Source organism: Mytilus trossulus, chromosome 1, assembly GCF_036588685.1.
Source record: "Mytilus trossulus isolate FHL-02 chromosome 1, PNRI_Mtr1.1.1.hap1, whole genome shotgun sequence".
Taxonomy (NCBI): Eukaryota; Metazoa; Mollusca; class Bivalvia; order Mytilida; family Mytilidae; genus Mytilus; species Mytilus trossulus.
In genome coordinates, this window is record NC_086373.1 from 9,750,799 (window position 1) to 9,778,287 (window position 27,489).

The 27,489-nt window shown below is 32.9% G+C and overlaps 2 protein-coding genes across 2 annotated transcripts in view; both read right to left on the reverse strand.

Annotated features, from left to right (window-relative positions):
- Nucleotides 1–27,024, reverse strand: part of LOC134714706 (inositol-pentakisphosphate 2-kinase-like) — a 56,756-nt gene extending 29,732 nt beyond the window's left edge. Inside the window, exons 1-6 of the mRNA XM_063576212.1 lie at nucleotides 26,956–27,024; nucleotides 21,972–22,046; nucleotides 18,714–18,812; nucleotides 18,356–18,422; nucleotides 7,356–7,525; nucleotides 6,242–6,337 (exon numbers count right to left, since the gene is read on the reverse strand). Coding sequence (XP_063432282.1) covers nucleotides 6,242–6,337; nucleotides 7,356–7,525; nucleotides 18,356–18,422; nucleotides 18,714–18,812; nucleotides 21,972–22,046; nucleotides 26,956–27,024 — 576 coding nt within the window. The remainder of the gene's footprint in view (nucleotides 1–6,241; nucleotides 6,338–7,355; nucleotides 7,526–18,355; nucleotides 18,423–18,713; nucleotides 18,813–21,971; nucleotides 22,047–26,955) is intronic.
- LOC134714670 (uncharacterized) lies at nucleotides 9,716–14,699 on the reverse strand. The gene is made up of 2 exons (XM_063576121.1): nucleotides 13,803–14,699; nucleotides 9,716–11,167 (listed from the first exon to the last, which is right to left on the reverse strand). Exon 1 carries the CDS (start codon nucleotides 14,611–14,613, stop codon nucleotides 13,810–13,812), a length of 804 nt encoding a protein of 267 aa, XP_063432191.1. The 5' UTR covers nucleotides 14,614–14,699; the 3' UTR covers nucleotides 9,716–11,167; nucleotides 13,803–13,809.
- Nucleotides 27,025–27,489: the final 465 nt, after the last annotated feature.

The following is a 27,489-nucleotide window of genomic DNA, read 5'->3' on the forward strand; positions in this document are numbered from 1 at the left end:
GACACAAACATTAACAAATATAGGTCACCTTACGGCCTTCAACAATGAGCAAAGCCCATACCGCATAGTCAGCTATACAAGGCCACGATAAGACAATGTAAAACAATTCAAACGAGAAAACTAACGGCCTTATTTATGTAAAAAAATTAACGAAAAACAAATATGTAACACCTAAACAAACGACAACCACTGAATTACAGGCTCCTGACTTGGGACAGGCACATACATAAATAATGTGGCGGGGTTAAACATGTTAGCGGAATCCCAACCCTCCCCTAACCTGGGACAGTGGTATAACACTACTCCTTTATACAACTAGATAGCCAAACGGATGCCTTGCTTTGACAAGGATTTTATTGCGAATAAGAGATGACCATATTTCTATACCCCATGCGAATTTTTTATTAATATAATGTTTTCAATACAGGTTTCTATATTTTGGTTTATTTTTTCATAAAGACACTCCATTGAAAACTCTTAATTATACCATTTGAATCGAAAAATAAACTAACAAATACATGTCAATTCAGTCAATTCTATGAGTTATTAAATCACATGGGTGCATCTCATTTCACAATATTTATAAATTTTTAGGAAATTCCATTCTGAAGGTGGAATCGAAACCCACAAAATATTTTCTATAATAAAATTTAAGTTTTATTGATACATATATACAAGTATTTTAATACTTCCTTTATCAAATTTAAATGATAGTATTAGATTTAATTGATGTATTATGAATACAGACATTAAATTCTTTTGAGTCAGAAAAAAAACTTTGATCTTATAGATAAATGACATAATCAAAGATTGGATATTAGTCCAAATTATCAGTAATATTGTCACAGTGTTGGATCATTATCAGTCAAAGGTCAAATTACCTCAGATGACCTGGGGTCACTTCTTTGTCAACTATAGTGAGAAAGTGACATTATCCCTGAGGAAGTTTTTATGCTTGGAAGATCAATGACCCTGTGACAAATTAATTCTAGTAATTAATGAGAAAATATTTAATTCTAGTAATTAACGAGAAGATATTTATAACTCTACTGACAGTAATTTACAGTTATAAACAATGAAGCAGGAAATTGTATTAATTATAAAAAAAAAAGAAATTGAAATTTTCAATTGTATTCCAGGAAACAATCATATACTGTTCTATTATCCAAAATTATATTTAAAACAAAGAATGTGTCCCAAGTACACAAATGCCCCATCTGCACAATCATTTCTATGTTCAGTGGACCGCGAAAATGGTATAAAAACTCTAATTTGGCGTTAAAATTAGAAAGATCATCTAAGTACTACATGTATGTACTAAATTTCAAGCTGATTGGACTACAATTTCATCAAAAACTACCTTAACCAAAAACTAACCTGAAGTGGGACAGACGGACGAACTGACAGACCAGAAAACACAATGCTTATAAATGGGGCATAATAAATTGGGCATAAAATACAACATTTAAATTGTATTCGAAGAGGTAAACATATTCTGTTCAAGTTTCCAAAATCACTTATTATTGGTATAAATCTAAAATGCATTTACAGATACTTAGAGAATATTATTGATGAAATATCGACACTAGAAATAAAGAATAAATATCATGTTTACAACAACTGCATCCACATGTTCAGTATTATTTATCTCAACTGAAGCATATATACCATCAAATATATGTTTAACTCATATAAATCATTGACTAACTCTTTTAATTCATGACACTGCAACTTTTGAAACAACAATATTGTTTGCAGGGCTCACACTACTTCAGAATTATAGGGAGAAGTGACTTCTCTTTTTGAAACTAAAAGGGAGAAGTGGTGAGATTTGAAAGAGAAGTGCTCATTCGCGCGGTGGTTACAATGTTTGGATTTTACTGTAGTATAAAAGGTCATTTGTAAATAAGGTTCTTTTTATATTGTTCAATTCATATCTGAGTATTCAATTAAAGTAACATTTCAAATTAAAAGTTGTTTTAATTTTACTATGGTCCTTGTGAGAAACTACCAACTAAATGTCTAGCACTAAAAAAATTTTTTTTTTTAAAAAGGTCAAGAATTTATAATATATCAATTACAATTAAGTTAAATTAAAAACTATCTTGTGTATGAAATCAGTGTTTCTCATCAAAAGATATATAAAGGCATTTAAGCTTGGCCATAATATATTGATATTAGTGTAATAGTCTAAGAGTTAAGCAACTTTACAATAGTTTACAACAATCCATATAAATCATAGGGAATTATATACACCAATCAATGATGAGTTTATTTAGATGTAACCAAAAGTCTTTTAATGCATGTGGAATGCGTAATTTTTCCTTTTGGGATCAATATTCTTCTGTCAGCTGTTCCATCCGTGTACATGTGTTCGTAGTAATTTTTGTAAAAATACGGATTTCGGTCATAGTTGGTCCGTTTCCGATCCGTAGTTTAGAAATTGAACAATGGCGGACGATTGCAAGAAAATTTACAAGTTATTTGGAAAGGATCATGACGTTTTTAATGCAATAAATGGATTGAACATTTACTTGGGGCAACTTTTATCAAGTTTAAATGATTGATTGATTGTTGGTTGCTTTACGCCGCATTACAAGTTTAAATGAAGTAACAAACTTATTTTGCAGCCAAAAGTTAGGTTGATGTACGTTTTCGAGTAACAAGCACCGGAACTTCCAGAAGTTCACCAAGTGATAAAAAGTTGTATTTTTATCAAATAACTTGCTACACACTGCAGAAAACGATGCTTCAACCTCATTTCATAAGATTATTAATCGTTTTTGTCTAAATTTCTTTAATTATCAATAAAAAGTTGATGTTTCATCAACTTGGTAAAAAATTGAAAAAGTCCGATGACGGAAGCGACTGAAAGCAAGTATCGTAATCAACAGGGCAACATGCTTCGCTTTTGGGGGTCGGGGAAGCGAAGTGACGGTCGAGAAAGCGAGTAACAAGCACCGGAACTTCCAGAAGTTCACCAAGTGATAAAAAGTTGTATTTTTATCAAATAACTTGCTACACACTGCAGAAAACGATGCTTCAACCTCATTTCATAAGATTATTAATCGTTTTTGTCTAAATTTCTTTAATTATCAATAAAAAGTTGATGTTTCATCAACTTGGTAAAAAATTGAAAAAGTCCGATGACGGAAGCGACTGAAAGCAAGTATCGTAATCAACAGGGCGACTTGTCTTCGCTTTTGGGGGTCGGGGAAGTGAAGTGACGGTCGGGAAAGCGACTTCTTCGCCCAAGTCGCCTGGTAGCGTGAGCCCTGGTTTGTGAAAAGGAAACCAATAAAATCACATTTGAACAGGAATTCAAACCATAACTAATCACATCAACACTTCTGACATTATTTGTTTTTTACTTCTTTCAGAATATATTGATAAGAAATTTGAAGTTTCATCATTTTTTCCTTGTTCTCTCAACACTATATAATTGATGTTCTATCTATACAACAACCTTAGTATGTGGTTAACATGAAACAACTAAAGACCTGTACTTCTACATGATTTATACACATGTCTTATACAGATAGTTTTATCTCTTGTTTGAAGGGAACATACAGGTTTATTTATGCAAAGCACAAAATCATACAAACATAAAATGCAGGACATGAAATGTATTTCTTGCAGAATGCTACAGGCTACTGGATTACAAGAGAAAAGTTTAAGAAAGAGCATATGTTCATAACTGTTAACTATAATGTTAACATTTTCTTCTTAGTTTTGAAATGTTAGAAGACCATTTTTGAAGGTTGAAGGCCTCTATATGCTATGTATTATGAAATCTTCAATAGGCAAACATACCTTTAACAGAGAAAAATTAAAGAATAAAAGAGACATGCCATAGAAAAACTTTGTTCACATTCAGAACATTTTTTGTTTCCTTGCATTTAGCATGTTTAGTGGAAAATGTGGTTGAAATTCAAGTCAATATTTTTACAACCAGATGCTCCGCAGGGCGCAGCTTTATACGACCGCAGAGGTTGAACCCTGAACGGTTGGGGCAAGTATGGACACAACATTCAAGCTGGATTCAGCTCTAAATTTGGATTGTGATTAAATAGTTGACACAGCATAGGTTTCTGACACAGAATGAATGTGGTCTAATGAACTTAAAAAAATTTTTTTGCCTTTGAGCAATTCACTATGCTGTTGAATATTAATCCTCTCAAAAATATGTTTGAAGAAATTTTCTTTTTATTTATGAAATTTGAAATGAAAAAATTTGACCCCCCCAATTTTTTTTTCACATCCCCCTTTCCCTTATTTCAAAACTGATCTCAATTCAAATTTCTAATGAAGTTTGCAATAATAGCTACTCATTTAAATACATCATAAAATATTAAAATGTAAAAAAGGTGCTTGTTATCACTGACAATGACTGAATGGAAAAGATTGTTTTAATCAATCAGTTGGTAGTAAAAGTGAATATACATTGTATATTGTATAAAACAATGATTTTAGTTGATTCAACTACTATTCTGGACAAAGAAAGATAACTCCAATTGGATCTAATTGGAATTTCTTGCTATTGCACAATATTGTGCAATTAGATATTTCTTGCTTTTGTGCAATATTGTGCAATTGAAAATATTTGTTATTGCACAATACTGTGCAATTGAAGATTTCTTGCTATTGCACAATTTTGTGCAATTGAAGATTTCTTGCTATTGCTGAATTTATAACTGTGCAATTGAAAATTTCTTGCTATTGCACAATACTTAATATAATAATTTTGGATCCTGATTTGGACCAACTCAAAAACTGGGCCCATAATCAAAAATCTAAGTACATGTTTAGATTCAGCATATCAAAGAGGCCCACGAATTCAATTTTTGTTAAAATCAAACTTAATTTTGGACCCTTTGGACTTTAATGTAGACCAATTTTAAAACAGGACCAAAAATTAAGAATCTACATACACAGTTAAATTTGACATATCAAAGAACCCCAATTATTCAATTTTTGATGAAATCAAACAAAGTTTAATTTTGGACCCCGATTTAGGCCAACTTGAAAACTGGGCCAATAATAAAAAATCTAAGTACATTTTTAGATTCAGCATATCAAAGAACCCCAAGGATTCAATTTTTGTTAAAATCAAACTAAGTTTAATTTTGGACCCTTTGGACCTTAATGTAGACCAATTTGAAACGGGACCTAAAATTAAGAATCTACATACACAGTTAGATTCGGCATATCAAAGAACCCCAATTATTCAATTTTTGATGAAATCAAACAAAGTTTAATTTTGGACCCTTTTGGCCCTTTATTCCTAAACTGTTGGAACCAAAACTCCCAAAATCAATACCAACCTTCCTTTTATGGTCATAAACCTTATGTTTAAATTTCATAGATTTTTATTTATAAATACTAAAGTTATGGTGCGAAACCCAAGAAAAATGCTTATTTGGGTCCCTTTTTGGCCCCTAATTCCTAAACTGTTGGGACCTTAACTCCCAAAATCAATACCAACCATCCTTTTGTGGTCATAAACATTGTGTTTAAATTTAATTGATTTCTATTTACTTAAACTAAAGTTATTTTGCGAAAACCAAAAAAAATGCTTATTTGGGCCCTTTTTTGGCCCCTGATTCCTAAACTGTTGGAACCAAAACTCCCAAAATCAATCCCAACCTTTCTTTGGTGGTCATAAACCTTGTGTCAACATTTCATAGATTTCTATGAACTTAAACTAAAGTTATAGTGCGAAAACCAAGGAAATGCTTATTTGGGCCCTTTTTGGCCCCTAATTCCTAAAATGTTGAGACCAAAACTCCCAAAATCAATCCCAACCTTCCTTTTGTGGTCATAAACCTTGTGTTAAAATTTGATAGATTTCTTTTCTCTTTTACTAAAGTTAGAGTGCGAAAACTAAAAGTATTCGGACGACGACGACGACGCAGACGACGAAGCCAACGTGATAGCAATATACGACAACATTTTTTTCAAATTTTGCGGTCGTATAAAAAATCGACAGACTATTAGGATATGTTGGTTATAACATTTTAAACATTGATAACTCATGTGTTTATCCTAGTTGTGCTATCTCTTCGGTTAATTGTTTTTAAAATTGTCAAAACATGATGCCAAGTCACTATAACTAAGCACACCCTAGAATTGGTCCTTATTTGTAATTGTTTATACTAATATCTCTACTAAATATTTGGTTGTACGGAAATCTTTGCTTGCACTGCATGCATGCAGTTATCCCCATGATTTAAAAACTTACCTTCAGTCTTTGATGTATACAAAATTTACATACACTGTATTTTATTGCACTTTCTTCAGGAAGGCTGCCAGTCTCTGGCATGAACCCTTTTTTTGGCTGAAATATCAGAATATAAATAGCTTCTAATTATAGTTTACATGTATTTTTTATTTAAAGTCATAGTTGAGCACTGTTTAGTCCTCATATTCAAGCTATATTTGGATTTATCAAATTATGGTTTATAAGGCGTAGATATCTGTTTTGACATCAATACTACTGCTATAGATCCTTGTCACATAGAAACAAGTTCTTCTTTATTGACAGGGAAGGTACTAGGATAGATTTTTTGAATAAAGATAGGTTTACTGTGACTTTGATAAGATAAATATGCTGAGCACAGGCTGATACAACCACAGAGGTCACCTCTGAACAGATATGGCAAATTTTGGCATAATATTCAAGCTTGATACTATCTGAATTTTGATTGTGATCAAATTTTTGACATTATATAGTTCTTGGACACAAAATAAATGTGGTCAAAGATACCAAAAATATATAGTGCAATTGATGATTTCTTCCCCCTAATGGAGCAATTACCCCAAGACTCAAAAACCAGCCTCCTGATTGTAGTATAGAAACTTCTAGTACAATTTTAGAGAGATCCATACACTTAAACACAAGTTATTGTCTAGAAACTAGAAAAATGTTCTTATTGGCCCTTTTTTTGGGCCCTCATTCCTATATGTTTTGGGCAATTACCCCAAAGTCTCAATCCTAGTCTTTCTTTTGGGATCAGAATCTTGTGGTATGGTTTCAGAGAGACCCTTACACTAACACACAAGTTATTGTCAGGAAACTACAAAAATGCTTGTTTTTGGCCCCTAATTTCTAAACTGTTGGTACCATACCATAACCCCCTAAATCAATCCAAATCTTCCTTTTGTGGTATTGAGCCATTTCTGTAAATTTTCATAAAGATCCATTCACTTTAACTTAAGTTATTGTCCGGAAACCAAATGTGTCTTTGGACAACAACGATGCCAACTCAGATGACATCATAGCATTATACTAACCCTAAAAAAAAAAACCAGTTTTATAAAATTTGTTACTCTTTTTTAGAAATCAAAATACGAACCTTGATTTCAACACTAATGGTAGGTCTGTCAGGACAGTCGTCAGACAAGCACTGGTTACTTTCTACATCAGTAACAAAACAAAGATCTGGTAACATGACAGCACATTTGGTGGCAGGGTCTATGGTTTTATGGCAGTTATGGTTACTGTTTAAACTCTGAGACCTAAACACTGGTAAATATACAAAATAATACTATATGTACACTCTTTCTATGAAAAACAATGCTTTGAAAAGATGAACTTGAAAATATAAATGTTGGCTTTTATATTGTTTATATTTGATTTTTTTTATTTCTGGTGTTTTAACGCCACTTTTTAGCTCTGCTTTTAGGCTACTTTGTGGCAGCTAGTATTATTGGTGGAGGAAGTCGGAGAGCCCAGACAAAACTACTGACCTTTGATAGGGAAAACTGAAAATCCTTGTCAAATTAAGCCTTAAGATTGGAGTCAAGTACACGTGCATGAGTGGGGTTCAAACTCAGAACCTCAGTGTTAACTTCTTAGACCACTTGGCAACCATGGCCCCTATATTGTTCATATGTTACAGTGAATTTGTATAATCAGGGATTATGTAGAATCCCTGATTTTTCAGGGAATATGTAGAATCACTAAAATCATTAGTAATTATATATAATCCCTGAAAATGTCCAGTGATTTTACATAATCACTGAACATTTTAATAATCATTCTACAAATTCCCTAATATGATTTCAGGGATTATGAATAATTTAATGGTCCATTGTTTTATAAACAAATTAATATAGACAAATTATAATTTTAAGTTTCTTTCATTTTCTTTGCCAGATGAATTAATTTAGCTTTTAACCACAGAGGATGATTTAACAGATATAACCAACACAAGATTTCGATATATAGTTGAAGACTTCAAAATTAAAAATATTAACATTCCCTTTATAACGATAGCTTAAAGGAGATGTGACATGATTTTTTTTTTTTTTTTTTTTGGTAAATAAATATTTATTTATACATAATTACCCCCCAAAAAACATCGAAAGCAATATAATTATCGTTTAAATGGATAAATAATGAATCTAAATGTATCGATCTGTCGACCTACTAATTATGCATATTTCAATCCCGGAAGTCACTCAGAACGAGGCTGTGACGTCAGTGGTTACATCAATCATATTTGACTGACGGGTGTATAGGCATAATTAGCGCAATTTCATTTTCTAATATCTTTAAAAAAACCATGACAGTGATTAAAAATGGTTCTGTGTGCTGCCAGTGGATGCAACAAAAGGCATAAGACAGTTTGATTTTTTTTTTTCGTTTTCCGAGTAGATCATCATCTAACTCATGAAGAGATAGGACTTCCTACCAAACACTAGTCATAGACTTTGTTCCGCCCACTTTACAAATGTTTGTTGCGATCGTGACCCAGAAGTAAAGAAGAATCTCGAGGGATGTCCTACCATGAAGCCAAAACTCCAAATGCAGTACCTGATATTCCATTGAAACAACCAACAACAGCTGAGCCCAGTCCACTTATACCTATACGCAGGGAGCTTATAAAAAGCAGAGAAAGGCTGAAGAAAATATTTTTTTTTCTTCGCAAATAGTTTTTGGTTCCCTTTATAATTTTTTTTTATATAGTTTAGTCATATTTGTGTATAATTGTATAGCCAAATATATCTCAATATTAAAAATTGGTATTTTGTACCTCCTGTGTGTACCTTACTACCTGTTCACGTGTGCAGGTGTGTACACTGAAATTGGACATAATAAATTAAAAGTCATCAACATTGATCAGAAGTTACAGGTATCGGCACACGTTCTCTACAACGCTTGATTTACCTTTGAAGTTGAAAGCTACAGGTGTCATGCCCCCGGGTGGTGATATGTAAGACATCGGCAATATGCGCTATTGCGTAACATGCGCCGAATCTGTGTACATCCATGTGCTCACCTACTGGGTTCACAGGTGAGGTTGGCAATTGTTACGGATATAAGTTACGTAATGCATATCTGTTTAACCTGTTTGAATAAACAATAGTCAATACCTAACTGTCGGATATGGGGTATTACAGAATAGAGAAAAAAAGGACTGGACAGTGCAGCTTTTAAAAGGGGGCGGATCGAAAATATTGGGTTTGTGAATTTACTTTGTAAACAATGGAGTACGATAACAATAATTAAATAAGCAAAATAAATAGAGAATTAAGAAGTAATGCTTCTAAAGTAAAAAAAAATAATTAAAAAAAAGCCTGTCAGTCCCCATAACTAATACATAACCTGTAGTTGGTACATAAATTTCTATTATATTCTCCCTCACTACGTTCGTCCGAATATAAAGTAATTAATATTCTATGGCCTTAACAAAGAACAAACGACATAAAGTAGGTGTGCTACTCGCTATAACCTTTAATTCTATATAATACAACAATGTATGTACCACATACAAACATAATAACAATAATATCATAATTCCAATTACAAATTCACATTAAATCAACCGTGAATACACGTGTCTACTTTAGGCTATAGCGAGAGTCGATGGTCAGAAAGATGACCGCACGGGTTTTAAGTGCGGACGAATGGTCACATGTCATGAATATTCATGAACTACTTACGTACGACGAACTAAATTTTATTTATATTCTCCCTCACTACGTTCGTCCGAATATAAAGTAATTAATATTCTATGGCCTTAACAAAGAACAAACGACATAAAGTAGGTGTGCTACTCGCTATAACCTCGAGACAAAGGGAAAAAATAGCAAATTCATAGTATAATTGAGCTGAATAATATCACCAAAATTGTTAAATATCTATAACCTGTTATATACCAAGATTTGACGAAACCGTTAGTTGCTTTTTAACAGAATCTTTGATGTAACCATCTTTAGCAAAATCGGTACGCCACCTTCCATGCTCTTTAATTAAACGATCAGAAACGTCATTTCTTGCAGCAGCAGTTGCACCACCACTGCGCAAACTATGAAGACAAAAAAGTTTACAATCAAGACCAATCGCAGTTAATGTGCCCAAAAGTAACTCCCTAGCTCTAGTATAAGATAAAGGACGATCAACCTCTGCTAACTTATAAGAATTTACTGACTTAAAAAATCTAACAGAACGAAACACATATTGATTAGAATCCAAAGCCAATTTAGCTAAATTAATGTATGTCAATAACCAAACTACTGGACAGGTAGGCAAATTTGTTTTAGAAATTATAACATTATTACCCCTTCTATATACATCAGTTTTCCCGGTTTCAATATTCAAAGAAACATAAGTGTCAAAAAATTTTATGTTACACATTTTTAAATTTGCTATCTCACTGTAGCGTAAAAATCCTGCATAACCAACTAACATCATAGCACAAATTCTAACATTCGGCAAATGAGCACGATCACTACCAATTTTGTCCACTATCTTCTGTAAATGATCTGCTGTAATTGGCTCTTTTTTCAAAACTGGTTTACTTAGAATTCTCTTAGCTCCTTCAATCATCATCTGAATAAGCTTGTCTTCACACGGATTGCACACTAAACTGAAATCATGATACCACTTTATGCTATAAAAATGAGCTAATAAAACAGACTCAGATACGGATCGCTGCACAAGGCCACTAATATAAACTGCAACGGATGATACACTTGCAGGTAACGGAATAACTTTATATGAAATACACCATTCTTTAAATTTTTTGAAATACACATCATACTTTTTATTTGTAGAAACTGCTTTACTGCTTCTCACAATATTGAAAATGCTTTTTTCACATCCGGTAAACTCTTGATTTGAATTCGCAAACTGAGAAATTTTCCTCCATGTTGCACTGTCCTGTAATAATGAAACATAAATAAAACTAAGCACAACTTAGCTTAATGATAAAAATAAATATATCACTTTAACAGAACAATCATGCAAAGTGCATCTTAAACACCTGTACAAGGAGCATATTTTAAAGCGCACTCGGTGCATCTCTTATCTTAAATCTTTTTGTACTGTAACCGCACAATGTAATTCTCAATTAAAGTTTGCACAAGGTGCATTTTTGCATTTAAACTGCACAAGGTGCTTCGTGATTTTTTACTGCACAAGGTGCCTCTCAATTATAAACTGCACAAGGTGCATCTCAATTATATATTGCACAAGGTGCTTCGTAATTATAAACTGCACAAGGTGCATCTCAATTATAAACTGCACAGGGTGCATCTCAATTATAAACTGCACAAAGTGCTTCTCAATTATATACTGCACAAGGTGCATCTCAAAGATAAAATGCACAAGATGCATCTAAATTAAATACTGCGCAAGGTGCTACTCAAATTATAACCGCACAAGGTGCATCTTAATTCTTTAAAGCTAATATACTTTGAACTAATAATGTATACATATGTAAGCGTGTGGGTCCATTCCGTAGTAATTACCTATTTTGATACGTGTATTTTACCGTGTAGTAAAAATTTACATCCGATAGTAAAATTGTGCATTGAACCGTACAAAGGAATGTGACCTCCTACGATGAACAATCAAGTTTAAAAACAAGGACGCTACTGATGAATGGGGATTTAGCAAAAACACTGTCTCTGTCTGAACCAGATAAAAAGAAATGTTTAGGACGATCAAATTCAACAACATCTGTGATAAAATCGTTAAATTTATTTTCTGTGTTGTTCCAAACCATAGGCCAAAATAGAGCAGACTTCCATTTAGGAACTACCAATACACCTTTTGCGCGACAAGTTAACATATGATTTAAAACTCGGCAAACTAAGCAGACTGGAGGCACAATCCAGTTGTTTTCTCCTGACCAGTCGAAAGCGAAAGCGTCGACTCCTGTAGTTCCTGGAACCCAAAACTTTGAATTAAACCGTGCAATTTTATGATTTTTATCGTCTGCAAATCTGTCAAACGTAAATTTCCCCCATCTGTTATTAAACATAAGAAAAACGCTGTCGTCCACAGCCCAATCATCAAAATCAAAAATTCTACTTAAGTAATCTGCTTGTACATTTTCGGATCGGGGGATCCACTCAACCTCAATCGTAATACTATTAACTATGCAAGTTGTATAAATATTCATAGCAAGTTCATGTAAATCAGGCTTCATGCTGCCAACTCGACAAATATGCACGACATTTTGATTGTCAGTATAAATTTTTACAAGTTTTCCTGCTAACTGTGCAAACATACTTTCTAATATAAACTCGACAGATTTCAACTCTCTCCATGTGGAGCTCTTAAGTCTTTCTTGTTCGCTAAACATATAATGAGCAATTTGTAAAACATTACCATCGACAAAACCTGCTCCAGCATACATACTGGCGTCGGAAAAAATAATACGTTCTGGAATCTTGTGTATAGGACATACCAATAAATTAGGTATAGATTTACAATTACTTTTCCAAAACTCAAGTTCGGTTTTGACTTGGGTGGAAATTTCAAAATATGAGTCCCAAGTATTTCTCTGGCAAACAGACATGCATAAATTACGTGTCATCAATTGGCAAATTTGACCAAAAGCTGGGATCAAAGATATGATTTTACCAAGAACACATGCCAAGTTTCTAGCAGTTGAACGATTATCTGAAAGAATTTTTTCAATTTTTAACTGTATTTTTTCAATTTTCTTTCTGGGAACTTCAATAACACCAGATACCAGATTCCATGAAAAACCTAACCAGTCTAATTTTTGCACTGGTGAAAAAATTGATTTCTCAAAATTTGGTAAAAACCCAGATTTTAATAAAGTATGTAAAACAGATTTGGACATGCGTACACATCTTTCCCTACTGTCACAAGCCCATCCGTCGTCCAAATACACAATAATCGGGAAACTTTGTGATCTCCAAAAATTAACTAATGTACGAACAACTTTAGTAAAAATATGTCCAGCTGAAGATAGCCCAAAAGGTAAAACTGAGAAAATAAAATATCTTTCTTGTCCATCAATTACCCAGGAAAAACCTAAAAAATTCTGATGTTCTGGGTGTATATTAATATGATGATAACCATGACGTAAATCGAACTTTAGCATGAAAAAACCCTTTTTGGCGTATTGCTTGGCCTCTTTAACCCCTTCAAATTTTATTTTCTGTTTTTGTACATATTTGTTAACATGTCTCAGATCTAAAACTAATCTCTCTTTCTTCGAATCACTGATGGCTACAGTTAGAGGATTTATTACATAAGGTTTGTTTGAAACTTCAGTAATACAACCATTCAGTTTTAATTCTGTAATAGCTTTCAAAACAAATGAGGAATTATTAAATGCTGATCTGTTATTATTCAAATAAACTGATGGAGGTTCTTGAATAAAAGGAATAACGTAACCAAATTTTACAGTGCTTAAAACTAATTCAGAAGGTTTTAAACTATCTTCCCAAAACTGAACATGATCTTTTAATCGATTTTTTACAGTCTTATTGCCATCAGTATATTCGTAACTATCAAATTCTATATCATACTCAACTTTTTCATTAAGACAGGGATGGAGCACTTGTAATAGTGGCTGGTGCTGACTTGGTACTACTGAAGGCACGTGCTTTGAAGGGACAGAAACGGGCAGTGTGTCCTGGTCTTTTGCAGTAAAAGCACAGTCCGTCGTTGTACTGCTGCTGGGAGTTGTTTTGTTGACTGTAGTTGTCATTTCTGGGTCCAGATTCTTTGCTGAAGCCACGAAAAAATTCTCTAGCATTGAAACCTCCTCTGCCACCACCTCTGCTGTAAGGCTTGTTAGCTGTACGTTTACGGTTAGCTCTGAAAACGGCAGTGCGTAACTTTGAAGCATCTTCAACATTGTCAGCAAGAGGATCGTCCAGATATTCGTGAACGGTATCCCACCCATGGCGATCAGCGATTTTCAGAATTTTGTTTCGCTGGTTCAAAGTGTCAAGCTCAGTTTTAACAATGGACTGTAGGTCAAGAGTTTGGTCAAGTGACTCGGAAGTTAGCAAATGTTCAATTCTTCTTAATGAAGAAATACGGTCGGTGTTAAAATTAAACTGCATTTTAATCCCTTCCTGTCTGAATTCAAATGACGGAGACTGGGAAGCAATTGTAGAGGATTGACCACTGACTAACGTGTGTGTGTTTGTATTGACAGAGCTTACTTGGGTCTTTTTGAACTCCGACAAAATCTCACTTTTCTGTCTCTGAAGGGCCTTATTTAAAGAACTATTAAATAAGGAAACTGCATCAGCTGTAGTAAGATCACTTTCGTCGTCTTTTAAAAGTTGACTTTCGTCCATTGGCTCCACGGCAGAAATTTCTTCTTCGGACATAATACACGTGTCTACTTTAGGCTATAGCGAGAGTCGATGGTCAGAAAGATGACCGCACGGGTTTTAAGTGCGGACGAATGGTCACATGTCATGAATATTCATGAACTACTTACGTACGACGAACTAAATTTTATTGAGTTTTCTAATAGAAATAAGGCAGGTATGAAAGGTGTATTGCAATAAGTTATTAGTACTTACCCTTATTATTTTATTCTTTAATTAATAATCATTTTATTTCTTAATAAAAAAATAATTGTGAAGAGATGTCAAGTAATGCTTTTCAAATGACAGACCATTGATGCAAGGTTATTGCGGTGAAAAACTATACGCAAAAGGCGATTTGAATGTGCAACGAATATTTTGGCTAGTGAATGTATGCAAGTCTTTATATTGCATAAGACATACAGCTGTATTACATAGTTTTAACTTAAATAATGCAAATACATCCAATTGATACAGACCTGGGAGTAGTAGTTTATGTATAAGTATAGACTGAGTTAGTTGAAACATTATTTTATTTGCCGAATTAAAGCAAATTGGATTAGACACAAGTAAATCATACAACATGGACAATATAAAATTACAATTATACTAGTATGATATAATGGACATACATATAAGGCAAACAGTTTATAGAATAATACTAGCTTTCATTTGTAAAAAAGAGAAAAGGAAAGTTTGAAAAGTCGTATGATAATGTGACAATGACGTGTGTACTTATGATGACGATCATGATATTCCGTGCCAGTAACAGTAACGCTCTATCATAGACTATCAAGGCTTAACAAAAGCTGTTTGACCATTGTATGAAATTTTGAACATGTTTGAAAATTTAAATATTTTGTTCATTCGAAAGTTCAATGTGTTTGCAAATTAATAGTTTTGTATCTAAAACAATGCTTTCAGATAGCCAGTTAAGATTATTGAATAAGGTTTTTCTGCATGATGTGTATTTTGGACAAACAAAGAAGTAATGGTAGACATCCTTAATATCTGACCCACAATGACAAGAAGGATCATTTATAATATTAGCTCTAAAAAGATCATTGTTATAAATGAATGGGAACATCTCAATTGCGTTATTGGGCCGTACAAATGAAACGTTTCAATTTTATATAATCGTTTATCGTGTTTTTTTTCAAATTTCTGTTATACATTACTGCTCTCTGTTTTCTGTCGTGAAGAAAGTCCTGAAACCAATTCAATAATTTCCGTCAATACTGTAAGCTTTCATTTTACATATTATACGGCCCCTATGCCAAACTTTGTCGAAGTTAGATAGAAGTCACAAAATACAAAACAATTTAAAGACTGAAGATATACCACACAGAAAAAATATTTTAAAAAAATAAGTCAGTACTCATAGAATATTTTCAATGGGTTAATTATGGAGGAGAAGAGACATATGGATTTTTTTTACTGTTTTACAACTTCTTAAAATATTTCTTTTAATACATCCCCCCACCCCCCAAACCCCCTGTTATGTCATACTTATAACACATTTATTGGTGACAGCTTCAGTGATTCAAATTTTACACCCGTCACACTTGGTAAGGTGATAGTTATTATATTATTTTCATTCATTTGCTTGTTTAAGAAATTTTTCATGAAGCTTGATTAATGAAAAAAAATCAAATTTTATCATGCAAAGGATATATCTGACGCCAAAATGAAGCCATTTATAGACATCAAGCCACTTTGACATGTTATTTTTATAACAATTATTTGATTATTGATATCTATTGAATAATTTTAAGTAACACAGTTACTTCATATATAGTAAATCAAAAATTTTGTATTTTCCTAAATTATTTTTTTCTCGTTATTAGAAAAATAATTTCGAAAATAAATTGTGACTTTTTGTACTGTGACGATTTGTCCGTGACTTTTTGGCTGTGACTTTTTGTCCTGTGACTTTCTGTCCTACATTCTTTATGACCTATCCTTTTCTCTTATTAAATGTAATTAAATTTTTAAGAAATGTATCTTTATTTTTGGTGAAATTAATTATTGATATAGTATTTTTATATTATATCGACAATGCTAGAAAGATCGTCAATGTCGGATGACGAATTTATATCTTATACTTGATTTTTTTCTACAAGTAACGGCTCAAAATGATACGGTCGAATATCTAAAGTTAGAGAGTTGCCTTGAAAACTGATGATAACACTGTCCATTGTTTAATTATGCAGAAATATGATCGACTTCGTCCTCATTGAGAAATTTTCTCGGCTTGTATCCACTGACGTCATCACGATCACGTGACCGGTATCTCATTAAAAATCAAAGATTACGACAAGCGCTGGATTCTTTGACCATTTAAAGGCCGTTAAATGATGTTTTGACAAGAAAAATTTATTACAATATATTGTTTTACCAATATTTATTAATAAATCAAAAAAAAAAAAAAAAAAAAAATTGTGTCACGTCTCCTTTAACATGTATTGTTTGTTTATTAAAAGCCATCTTCGAATGGATAGTCATGCTCTATTTGTAAATCCACAAGCATTTTATTTGTTATACATGTAAAGCAAATGGTGAAGTAGATTATGGAATAACTGTTTTGTGTGGGTTTTTTTTGTTCAAAGAACAATTTGCAAGAAATTCAAACTTTGAGAACTTAGGCATATAAATGTAAAGAAAAACAGGCAGAACTTGGGATTGACAAATAGATCAAACTTTAAGAGGCATATTCTCATATCAATTCGACGGAATAAAAAAGAAAAGGGAAACCCAAAAAACATAATGGCAATTCTTAAAAAAATACTAAAAAAGGATATTGCCTGACCACCAAATAATGATATTATTATCTTTCTTTTTGAACCAATTCAAGGTTGCAAATTCCCATTTATTTATTTTTCTAATTAGTTTTTTTTTTTTTTTTGGGGGGGGGGGGGGGGGGTGCCTGCGTATGTTTTTACTTAACTTTTTATTTTTCTCTTAGGCGTGTTGTTAAAATCTGATTCGATATGTGCAGGAAAAGGAATTTAAAAATGTGGATATTGTGGTAAAAACAGATGTGAAGCATATTATTTTAATGTATTGTGTATATCATTTTAATATAGTGTGCCTAACTTAAAAAAATATATGGTTTTATCATTTTGATATATTGTTACAATTTTTGTTACTTTATTATGATGTTTTTATGTGATTTTATAGAATAAATTATTTTATTTTTATTCACTTTCTTTATAAATACAACTATTTCTTCATTTCAGTTATTATGTAGAATCCCTGACGTTTTTTCTAGTGATTCTACATAATCACTGAAAATGTTAGGGATTCTACATAATCACTAAACTAGCCAGTGATTCTAACTAATCACTGAAAAATTCAGGGATTATACATAATCACTGATTATACAAATTCACTGTAACACATATATGTTTTTCTTAATTGATAGAATCATTTCTATTTCAAGTATATTTGATCGAGCTACAATATGTGGTTATTCATCATTACGATCAGTATCAGTCTGAGCTGCATATTTACTGTACATATAAACTAAATGAAACATGCACTAATCATCTTATCTCTATCAGAACAGATGTTTCTTGGTTAGAATCTTCAGCGGTAAATTGAATTTATTCGAGACATGCTGTTATAGTAGTTATGTAACATGTATACTTGTAAATATATTCGTTTTTAAGTAAACTACAGGAGACCTTCAAATGGTGGCTTTAAAAACAACATTATCCCACAATTCCCCAACCAAAACTAAGCAAAATGGTGCACATACCTGGTCTCCCATCTGCTATGTCTGATTCTATAGTTTCTGCAAAACCATCGGGGAGGGTAACAATTTTCTATAAAAAAATAAAATTATAGTAGGATGATTCTTTATATTATTGATTTCATATTAAAAATATCCAGATATATCTATATAGATGGTGAAATTTAACTCAGTCATCTGAAGACATTCATATTGGTTCAAATTAAGGGCAAGCTGGCTTAGAAGTAACAATTGGTCAAGAATATCAATTGTGCAGCCAAATAATAATAAATTTAAATCAAAGTAACCATTTTTCTCTCTTGGTGTAGAGGTCGAAGAGTTTATATAAGAAGCCTAGAAATGAAATATGTGTATATATACATACATGTACAGCTATAAACTGTTTTAAAATCTGTGGTCTGATCACATGTTCGACATATTCTACTTGGTTCTCTAGGATCTGTTTGATCTTCTCTGTCCTTTCCTAAAATAAAAATATCTACCTCCAATACCACATTAAACTTATGAAGCAAAACCAGCAGAAAAACAAGTTCAATTTTTTTGAAATATGTTACATATATAAGTGTTGTACGTTTCCTTTGATATGCCCTAAATATGTCATGCATATTTAGCATAAGGATTAATCCTACTACAAATTAGTATGCAATAAAGAATTCCACTGCCATGGACATGATGGATAAGAGAGGTTTATTAATTATAAGAAGGCCAAACTTTTGCCTTGCAAGAAGTCACCTACTGACTGAGTTCTGCACTTGGGTTATGTAGACAGTACAGATATCCGAACTGCTTCAAAATTTCTACTAAAAAATTGGAAAGTTTTATGAAGGGTTTATTTTACTAATGTGTGATTAATATCAAACTGTGTAATTTTCCCTTTCAGTAAATATGATCTTTATAGATGAAAATTAAAATTAAAGACAAGAATATCACAAAAATAAGATTTTGCAAGCAGGGTTCAGACATTGCAATAGCAAAATTTTAAGTCTATAAAAATAAACAACTTTTCAGTATCAGTATACCCTAAACCTAAGATGCATGTTGTTGGTAGGAGGCTGTTATATGCACCTTTCCAAAGTAGCATTTGTTCAATGATAATTAAATCTACTTTGATAAAAGATGATTTTATTTTGCAAGGAGACCAGAATTTGGAATTGGAAGCCATGATAAACCACTAAGTGTAGTTTTATAGCACAAAATGTTATGATTGTTTACCCCTTAGAGGTGTACCTGAAAGATTAAACTTATCAAGGTCATGAAAGTCAAAGTTACATAAAATGTTCATCCCTCCTTCATCAGTGAAAAAATATCTAATATTTGTCAAACTGAATTAAAATTTGATTGGTTTACTGAAGTGATAAAGCTCCTGAAATAAATAGGCTATCTATAGTACATTTACCTGGATATCCATCATCTGGATAGGTACAACGGGGTAGATCATGCCTCTGCAATCACTTGTTTACACTTGTTCAATCAGACAAGTAGTGGCAAAAACTTAACAGTTGTAAGTGGAATTGTTATACAACTCAATTCAGATTGATTGATTGATAGGTGTTTTAACCCCACTTTCAGCACTATATATAAGTTTGTCCTTTTTCTATGCATTCAGTTTTAATTGGAAGGACCCAAGGTACCTGGACTGGAGATAACCATCTACTTTTGGTAGGAAAACTGACAATTGTAGTTAATTGAGATTGGAGTCAAGCCCACATACAGTAGTCACACTCACAACCTGATCTTTTATAAATGATTGGATGAATTATTAAATTTATGCATTTAAATATTGGAATCATTTGAAACATGTATACACTGGTGTTACAGGGTCAACAGTTTATCCTTTCAGACAACTTACGAGAGTACCAGTACTTTCACACTAACTTTTCTATCCAACTGAATAAACATACAAATGATACTTTCAGCCCTGCAGATAAAAATGACAGTACAAAATATACCTCCCAAACTTGCTTGATTGAATACCTTTAGGTCAATGACATGGTCACAAAACAGGTCAGTTTGAAAATGTCAACACTGTATGAATTAACTATAAAGGCTAAAATAATGTGACTGACCATAAACCTAAATATGGCATGACCGAGCCAAGTTTAATGCCCTAACAATCAATAGAGATCTTCTTGACCATATGGCCATGATCGATCCATGTTTATTGCCCTAACAATCAATAGAGATCTTCCTCACCATATGGGCATGATTGAGCCAAGATTATTGCCCTAACAATCAATAGAGATTTTCCTCACCATATGGGCATGATCAATCCAAGTTTATTGCCCTAACAATCAATAGAGATTTTCCTCACCATATGGGCATGATATACTAACAGTCAATAGAGATTTTCCTCACCATATGGGCATGATCAATCCAAGTTTATTGCCCTAACAATCAATAGAGATTTTCCTCACCATATGGGCATGATCAATCCAAGTTTATTGCCCTAACAATCAATAGAGATCTTCCTCACCATATGGGCATGATCAATCCAAGTTTATTGCCCTAACAATCAATAAAGATTTTCCTCACCATATTGACATGATTGACTAATAATCAATAGAGATCTTCCTCACCATATGGGCATGATCAATCCAAGTTTATTGCCCTAACAATCAATAAAGATTTTCCTCACCATATTGACATGATTGACTAACAATCAATAGAGATCTTCCTCACCATATGGGCATGATCAATCCAAGTTTATTGCCCTAACAATCAATAAAGATTTTCCTCACCATATTGACATGATTGCCCTAACAATCAATAGAGATTTTCCTCACCATATGGGCATGATCAATCCAAGTTTATTGCCCTAACAATCAATAGAGATCTTCCTCACCATATGGGCATGATCAATCCAAGTTTATTGCCCTAACAATCAATAAAGATTTTCCTCACCATATTGACATGATTGACTAATAATCAATAGAGATCTTCCTCACCATATGGGCATGATCAATCCAAGTTTATTGCCCTAACAATCAATAAAGATTTTCCTCACCATATTGACATGATTGACTAATAATCAATAGAGATCTTCCTCATCAGATGAGCATGATCAATATGTATTGCCATAACAATCAATAGAGATCTTCTTCACCATATGGGCATGATAGACTAACAGATCGATCCAAGTTTATTGCCATAACAATCAATAGAGATCATCTTGACCATATGGACATGATTAATTCAAGTTTATTGCCCTAACAACCAAGAGATCTTCCTGAGCATAAGACATAATAAATCCATGTTTGATAGACATGGTTCATATAGATAACATGAAGAAACCAACATTTCAGTTAAAAAAGCTGCTATGACTATGACTTTAACATGTTTAACCATTGTGGCATTTATATCTATCTTAATTAGTTAAAGACATTCTCTTTGGGACAAATGATTTTGACCAGCAATTGCAATGGTGACACATGGAGCCTGGAGGGAATTTTCCTATCATAAGCCAAGATAGTTTATATGTCAACATTAAAAGACTTAACGGATTGTTTGAATGTGGTGTAAATAAAAAAATAAAAGAATTCAGATTGTTGATGAATCAAAAATACCACTAACATTTAAGAATAAGATTGCTATATGCTATTGTTGTAATAAATTGACTACTCACCTTATCAGAATGATTGTTGTGATCTTGATGTGAAACTATTGTATTCTTTTTCATCAATCGGTATACTTTTTTATCCTAAAAAATGAAATAATGCTGTTTTAAGGGAGAAATAACACAACAATATTCGAAATTTAAATTTACGTCTCAAACAATTCACTGTTAAAGTAATTGGTTAACATGTTAAAGGAAGGTGGCCACTAGTTAATGAAAACAAACATTTCTTTCCTAAACTTAATTCAAAGATAAGTTTTATTGAGTATTTTTCAAATGGTACATAAGAATTATCCTAAATGCTCCAATATGTTTTAATACAATGAACAATGACAGGGAATAGACCACTTTCGAGTTCATCCATCACCGGAAAAAACTCATCAATTATACGCGCCTTTATGAAGTCATTTACCAGATAGAGGGGGTCGCCTGTATCCCTGCACTATTAAAGTTCATCAAGCGTCTTAGTGATCAGCATTGTGCAAGATAAACTAGAAATAATGGTTGTTCTGTATGTACTTAATCATTTTAATGACAGCAGAGCTGATTGTCAATTTTGAGAGTTCAATTTTCCGAATAATTCTTACAATATAGAATTATAGTTTTCCAACCACTCGCTCAACATTGGAATGGAAGTGACAACTCCCCTAAACCAAAAATGACGTTCATTAAAACCAGAGTTTTTGACGGAAATGCATTGAACTCGAAAGTTGTCTATTATTTTACCTACTCAGTGTTAAACCATCTTATCTCTTTGCAGAAATCATTAACTAAGTGTATTATGAATGGAAAGTTCTGTCAAACTAACTGTTCTATAACAAGAGTGCAAACACTGAAATGTCCCGCCTTCTTTACTAATCATTGATATTATATTTAAAGTCCTAAATATAAAGCTTTATTTATTACAACTGTCACATAAACTTAACATTACCCAAGAAATCAAAACATTGACTAATGAACCATGCAAAGGATGTCAAGGTCAGATGAACCATGCCAGACAGGCATGTACAGTTAACAATTCTTCCATACATCAAATATAGTTGACCTATTGCTTACAGTTTAAGAAAAACAGACCAAAACACAAAAACTTAACACTGAGCAATGAACCGTAAAAAATGAGGTCAAGGTCAAATAAAACCATATAAATCATAAAATATTTCAATACACCATATATAGTTGACCTATTGCATATAGTTTAAGAAAAAAAGACAACAACTAAAAAAACTTAGCTTTGACCACTGAACCAGGAAAATATGGTCAAAGTCAAATGACACTTGCCAGCTAGATATGTATGTATACAATGTACCTTACAATCATTCCATTCACCAAATATAGAAGACCTATATTGCATACAGTATATTAAAAACAGACCAAAACACAAAAACTTAACTATAACCACTGAACCATGAAAATGAGGTCAAGGTCAGATGACACCTACCAGTTGGACATGTACACCTTACAGTCCTTCCATGCACCAAATATATACAGATATATTGTTTATTAACTAATCATTTACTAATGTACTGTGTATATATATATTTCAGGTATCAGTCATCCTTATAATTAAAGACCATGTTGACTTATTTGTACATTTTACCTTGCTGAACATTATTGCTGTTTACATTTTATCTCTATCTATAATACATGTAATAGTATTCAAGATAATAACCAAAAAAAGTAAAATTTCCTTAAAATTACCAATTTAGGAGCAGCAACCCAACAACGGGTTGTCCCATTCATCTGAAAATTTAAGGGCAGATAGATCTTGACCTGATAAACAATTTTACCCCATATAAGATCTAAATGCTTTGGTTTTTGAGTTGTAAGCCAAAAAGTGCATTTTACCCCTCTGTTCTATTTTTAGCCATGGCGTCCATTGTGGTTGGTTGGCCGGGTCACCGGACACATTTTTAAACTAGATACCCCAATGATGATTGTGGCCAAGTTTGGTTTAATTTGGCCCAGTAGTTTAAGAGGAGAAGATTTTTGTAAAAGTTAACGACGACTTAACTACAAACAAAGGACGTAAAGTGATGGGGCCTAAAAAAAAATGTTGTGTTTCCGGTCACCCGACCAACCATCCTTCAGACCCCCGAATCAAAAGTTTTTAAAGCTGATGTGGGAAAAAAAATAATTTGTATACCTACCAACTGTTTTTTCTGAAAGTCCCTCAATCTTTTTATCGCCCCAAAAGAAAACAACACTAATTTAAACTCGAGGCTTATTTTTAGAATGTACTGGAAAGTGGAATCTTCTTGGCCAATTATATATGCGGGAGCATGCGCAGTAGATATTTTTGTTAATCAGTGTTTAAACATGGCAACAAAACGCGTCCTATTCAATGTTCAACGCGGAAAGTGTGACCATTTCGCGGGGGAAAAAAATATTTCTAAATTTTACAGAAAGTAACACCTTTTTTGACATAAGCAATGAAATTCATCCAATGTCTAACATCGATGAAAAAAAATACACAACACAAATTTTGTGCTCGGCCACCGGCAAAAATGACTGGACCAAGGTTGATGACAATAACACAACTGTTGGAACAATGCAATCTTTTGGAATTAAATTTATTTTCATGCCAGACCCTTCTTCAAAATGAACCTGATATTAATCCATCTGAAACTGGTCAGCCAATCAATGCTTTAGACATTCTGATGAAAAGCCACAGATGCTTTGCCAAAAGAAAGTGTCCTGCCAGGTACAGTGTATATAATATATTAGTCTATCTGTAGGTTTGGGATGATGTTTGGTTCATGTTCCTATAAATGAATCTGCCCCACTTCTTCTCAATTTCTGTGCTGCCCAATTTTTTTTCAGGGGTATATTTTAAAAGGGGGTAAACTAAAAATTATTTTAGGGGGATTTTAAAAGGGGTAAACTAAAAGTTATCACAGGGAGATTTTTAAAGTGGGTAATCAATCTCTTTCTATTAGATCCCAAACTTTTGTCTGGTATAAACTGGAAATTGTTTTTTATATAACTTAAGCTTATTTCTAAGCGGAAGTGCTGCCCTTTTTTAGGGTTTGATTTAGCTTTTATAGCTCGCTGTATTATATTTCAGTTGCTGCATCAAGGATGCAGGAGCTCTATACTTTTCACATTGTCTATCTGTCCGTCAACTATTTTTGTCAAGCTAAAAGTCAAAAATTATATACAGTAGAAACATGAAATGTTATGTATACAATAAACACAAAGTAGGAGTAATTTAGATGTGCATTTTGTCCATGCCTTTAAAATGATTGAGAAAAATGTCCTGATTTCCAGAGAGAAAAAAAACAAACAGTGTTAATATTACCATGAATATTATGTGTTTGTTCAAGCAGCACAATATAACTGAATCTAGATTTCCCAATGAAAAACTTCACTATAAAGTTGGTTAAGCCATTCATTGGATTGAGAAGTCATCAGACAAAACAAAAACAACAACAATTGAGTTATGATTTCTTGATGCAGGATTTCCTTTGAATGTCAAATCAAATGCAGATGACCTGGGTGCTGACATTTCATTAGTCATTTAGTATAGTGAGGGGTTGAGACTTGTGTGTACAGATCGTACCAACGATGTTGATTTCAGTTTAACCATGGAATCTGACTTTGTCAATGAATATGTGGTTGACAACATCATTATGAAAAGAAAACTTGCTACAGGTCAGACATTTAACTATTATTTCTTTTATCTATATGTGAGGAACATGATTTACAAACTGCAACATACCAACTTAATATCTACTTCGCACACAAATAAGACAAAAAACATGCAGTCAACACTCTTTCATAATTCCAGCCTAGACAAACTATATAAGTCCGCTTCTTATCAATAACACAAAAAAACCTCCTACCTCATTACCTCAGCCTGATATTATCACCAGATACATTTCACAGAAGAATCAGCAGAATTGTAAGGGACCCTTATCATGCTTATGGTGCCATGTAAAAGAGTGGCATACTCAGGGGTGTAGACAGTGAAATGAACATCCTTTTCAATAAAAAAAAAAAAACAGTATGTCATGTCTTTTAAGCATAAAAATTACCCCTTAAATGGTGACTACTGCAACCTCTGTAAAAAATATCTAAGGTTCTGGTTAATCATTGAAATGAGGTCAGCTACCAAATGCTTGATCATGATGTATATTTAGATGTGCACATTCTTGGCCAAAATACAGATTTTCAAAATAAACTGTAAGGAATGAAAGCATTTTAGACTGAAGTGATAGATACTAACCCCAGAACTCATTAATACAAGGTTACTGAAACCTTCTCCTCTAAAAGAAAAACTAACATATCTAGTGACTTCCATTTATAATCTCCGCCAGGTAGAGTTCTGAGAAAAAGGTTAGTATATCAATCTGCAGTAATTGATAATTTTAGACAATAAATGAGACAAAGGCCAATACACAAATAAATAAATCTTTTTCAGGGAATGTCATGGTATTTAAATATTGCATATATACTATGCATATCAAATGACAACAATCAATTTCCAAGAAAGTAAAACAACTCCGCTTTCTGTTTTAATAAATACATTTCAATTGCAAGAACATATTTTCTTCCATACCTGAACATATTTCCAGGTGCACATATTACTTTATACTCAGAGAAAATTCTGTAGTATAAGTTAACCACATCAAGCCTTATCCTTGGCAACTATTAAACCTTGGAGAAATTTGTGCCCCCCCCCTTTTTTCAATACATTTTTATTGTGTCTGCAGCTTGCAAATAAAAGAGAACAGCTTCATTTGATTTAAAATTCTATGATCACCAAGTCATTGTTTGAGGAATCCCTCTAATGGTGGCTACTGCTGCCACTAGTACAGAATATCTGCGTAATACATGTACATCTGGTTCTGGTTATAAACGTGTAAACATGAGATCCGCTACTAAATGCTTGATGTTGTACACTTATAAAAGCACATTTATTGACAAAAAAAAGATTTTCAATATTCATGGAATGTGAGAAGAAACTATGGAAATTTTTGTAACAGATACTTACCCCAGAACACGTTAATACAAGGTTATTAAGGCCTTCTCCTCTAAAACTGACATTTCCATTAACCGCCATTTTTTTAATCTCCACAAGAAAGAGTTCTATAAGATTGGGGTTCAGTAAGGGAACATAAGAACACTATATAATATAAACATTAGGGAATTCATAGTTTTAGATCGAACAAAAAGACAAATAGATTAAGATATTGAAGGTATTTTCGATACCAAACCTCCTCAATTAAATGAAACTTAAAGATGATAGATAAATTTTTCCTTGGTGTTCAGAATACCGACAACATTGACTACAGCTACATTGTAAAAAAATATATATTTCCAAGAATTGGAATCTTTAAATTTTTTTAACTTTATTTTATATTATCCGGCGTGCCTGAGAATGCCCGATCTCTGGGTGCAGAGAAATAGATTTTCTGGACTGGTGTATATCAATCACATAACATAGGCGGATCCAAGGGGGGGGGGGGGGGGGGGGGGCTGGGGGGCCCGCCCCCCCTTTTGTGGGAAAAATTTGGTTGATTATAAC

What these genes read in the sequence shown, in the direction of transcription:
- LOC134714670 (XM_063576121.1), bottom strand. Translation starts at nt 14,613, where the DNA reads ATGTCCGAAGAAGAAATTTCTGCCGTGGAGCCAATGGACGAAAGTCAA.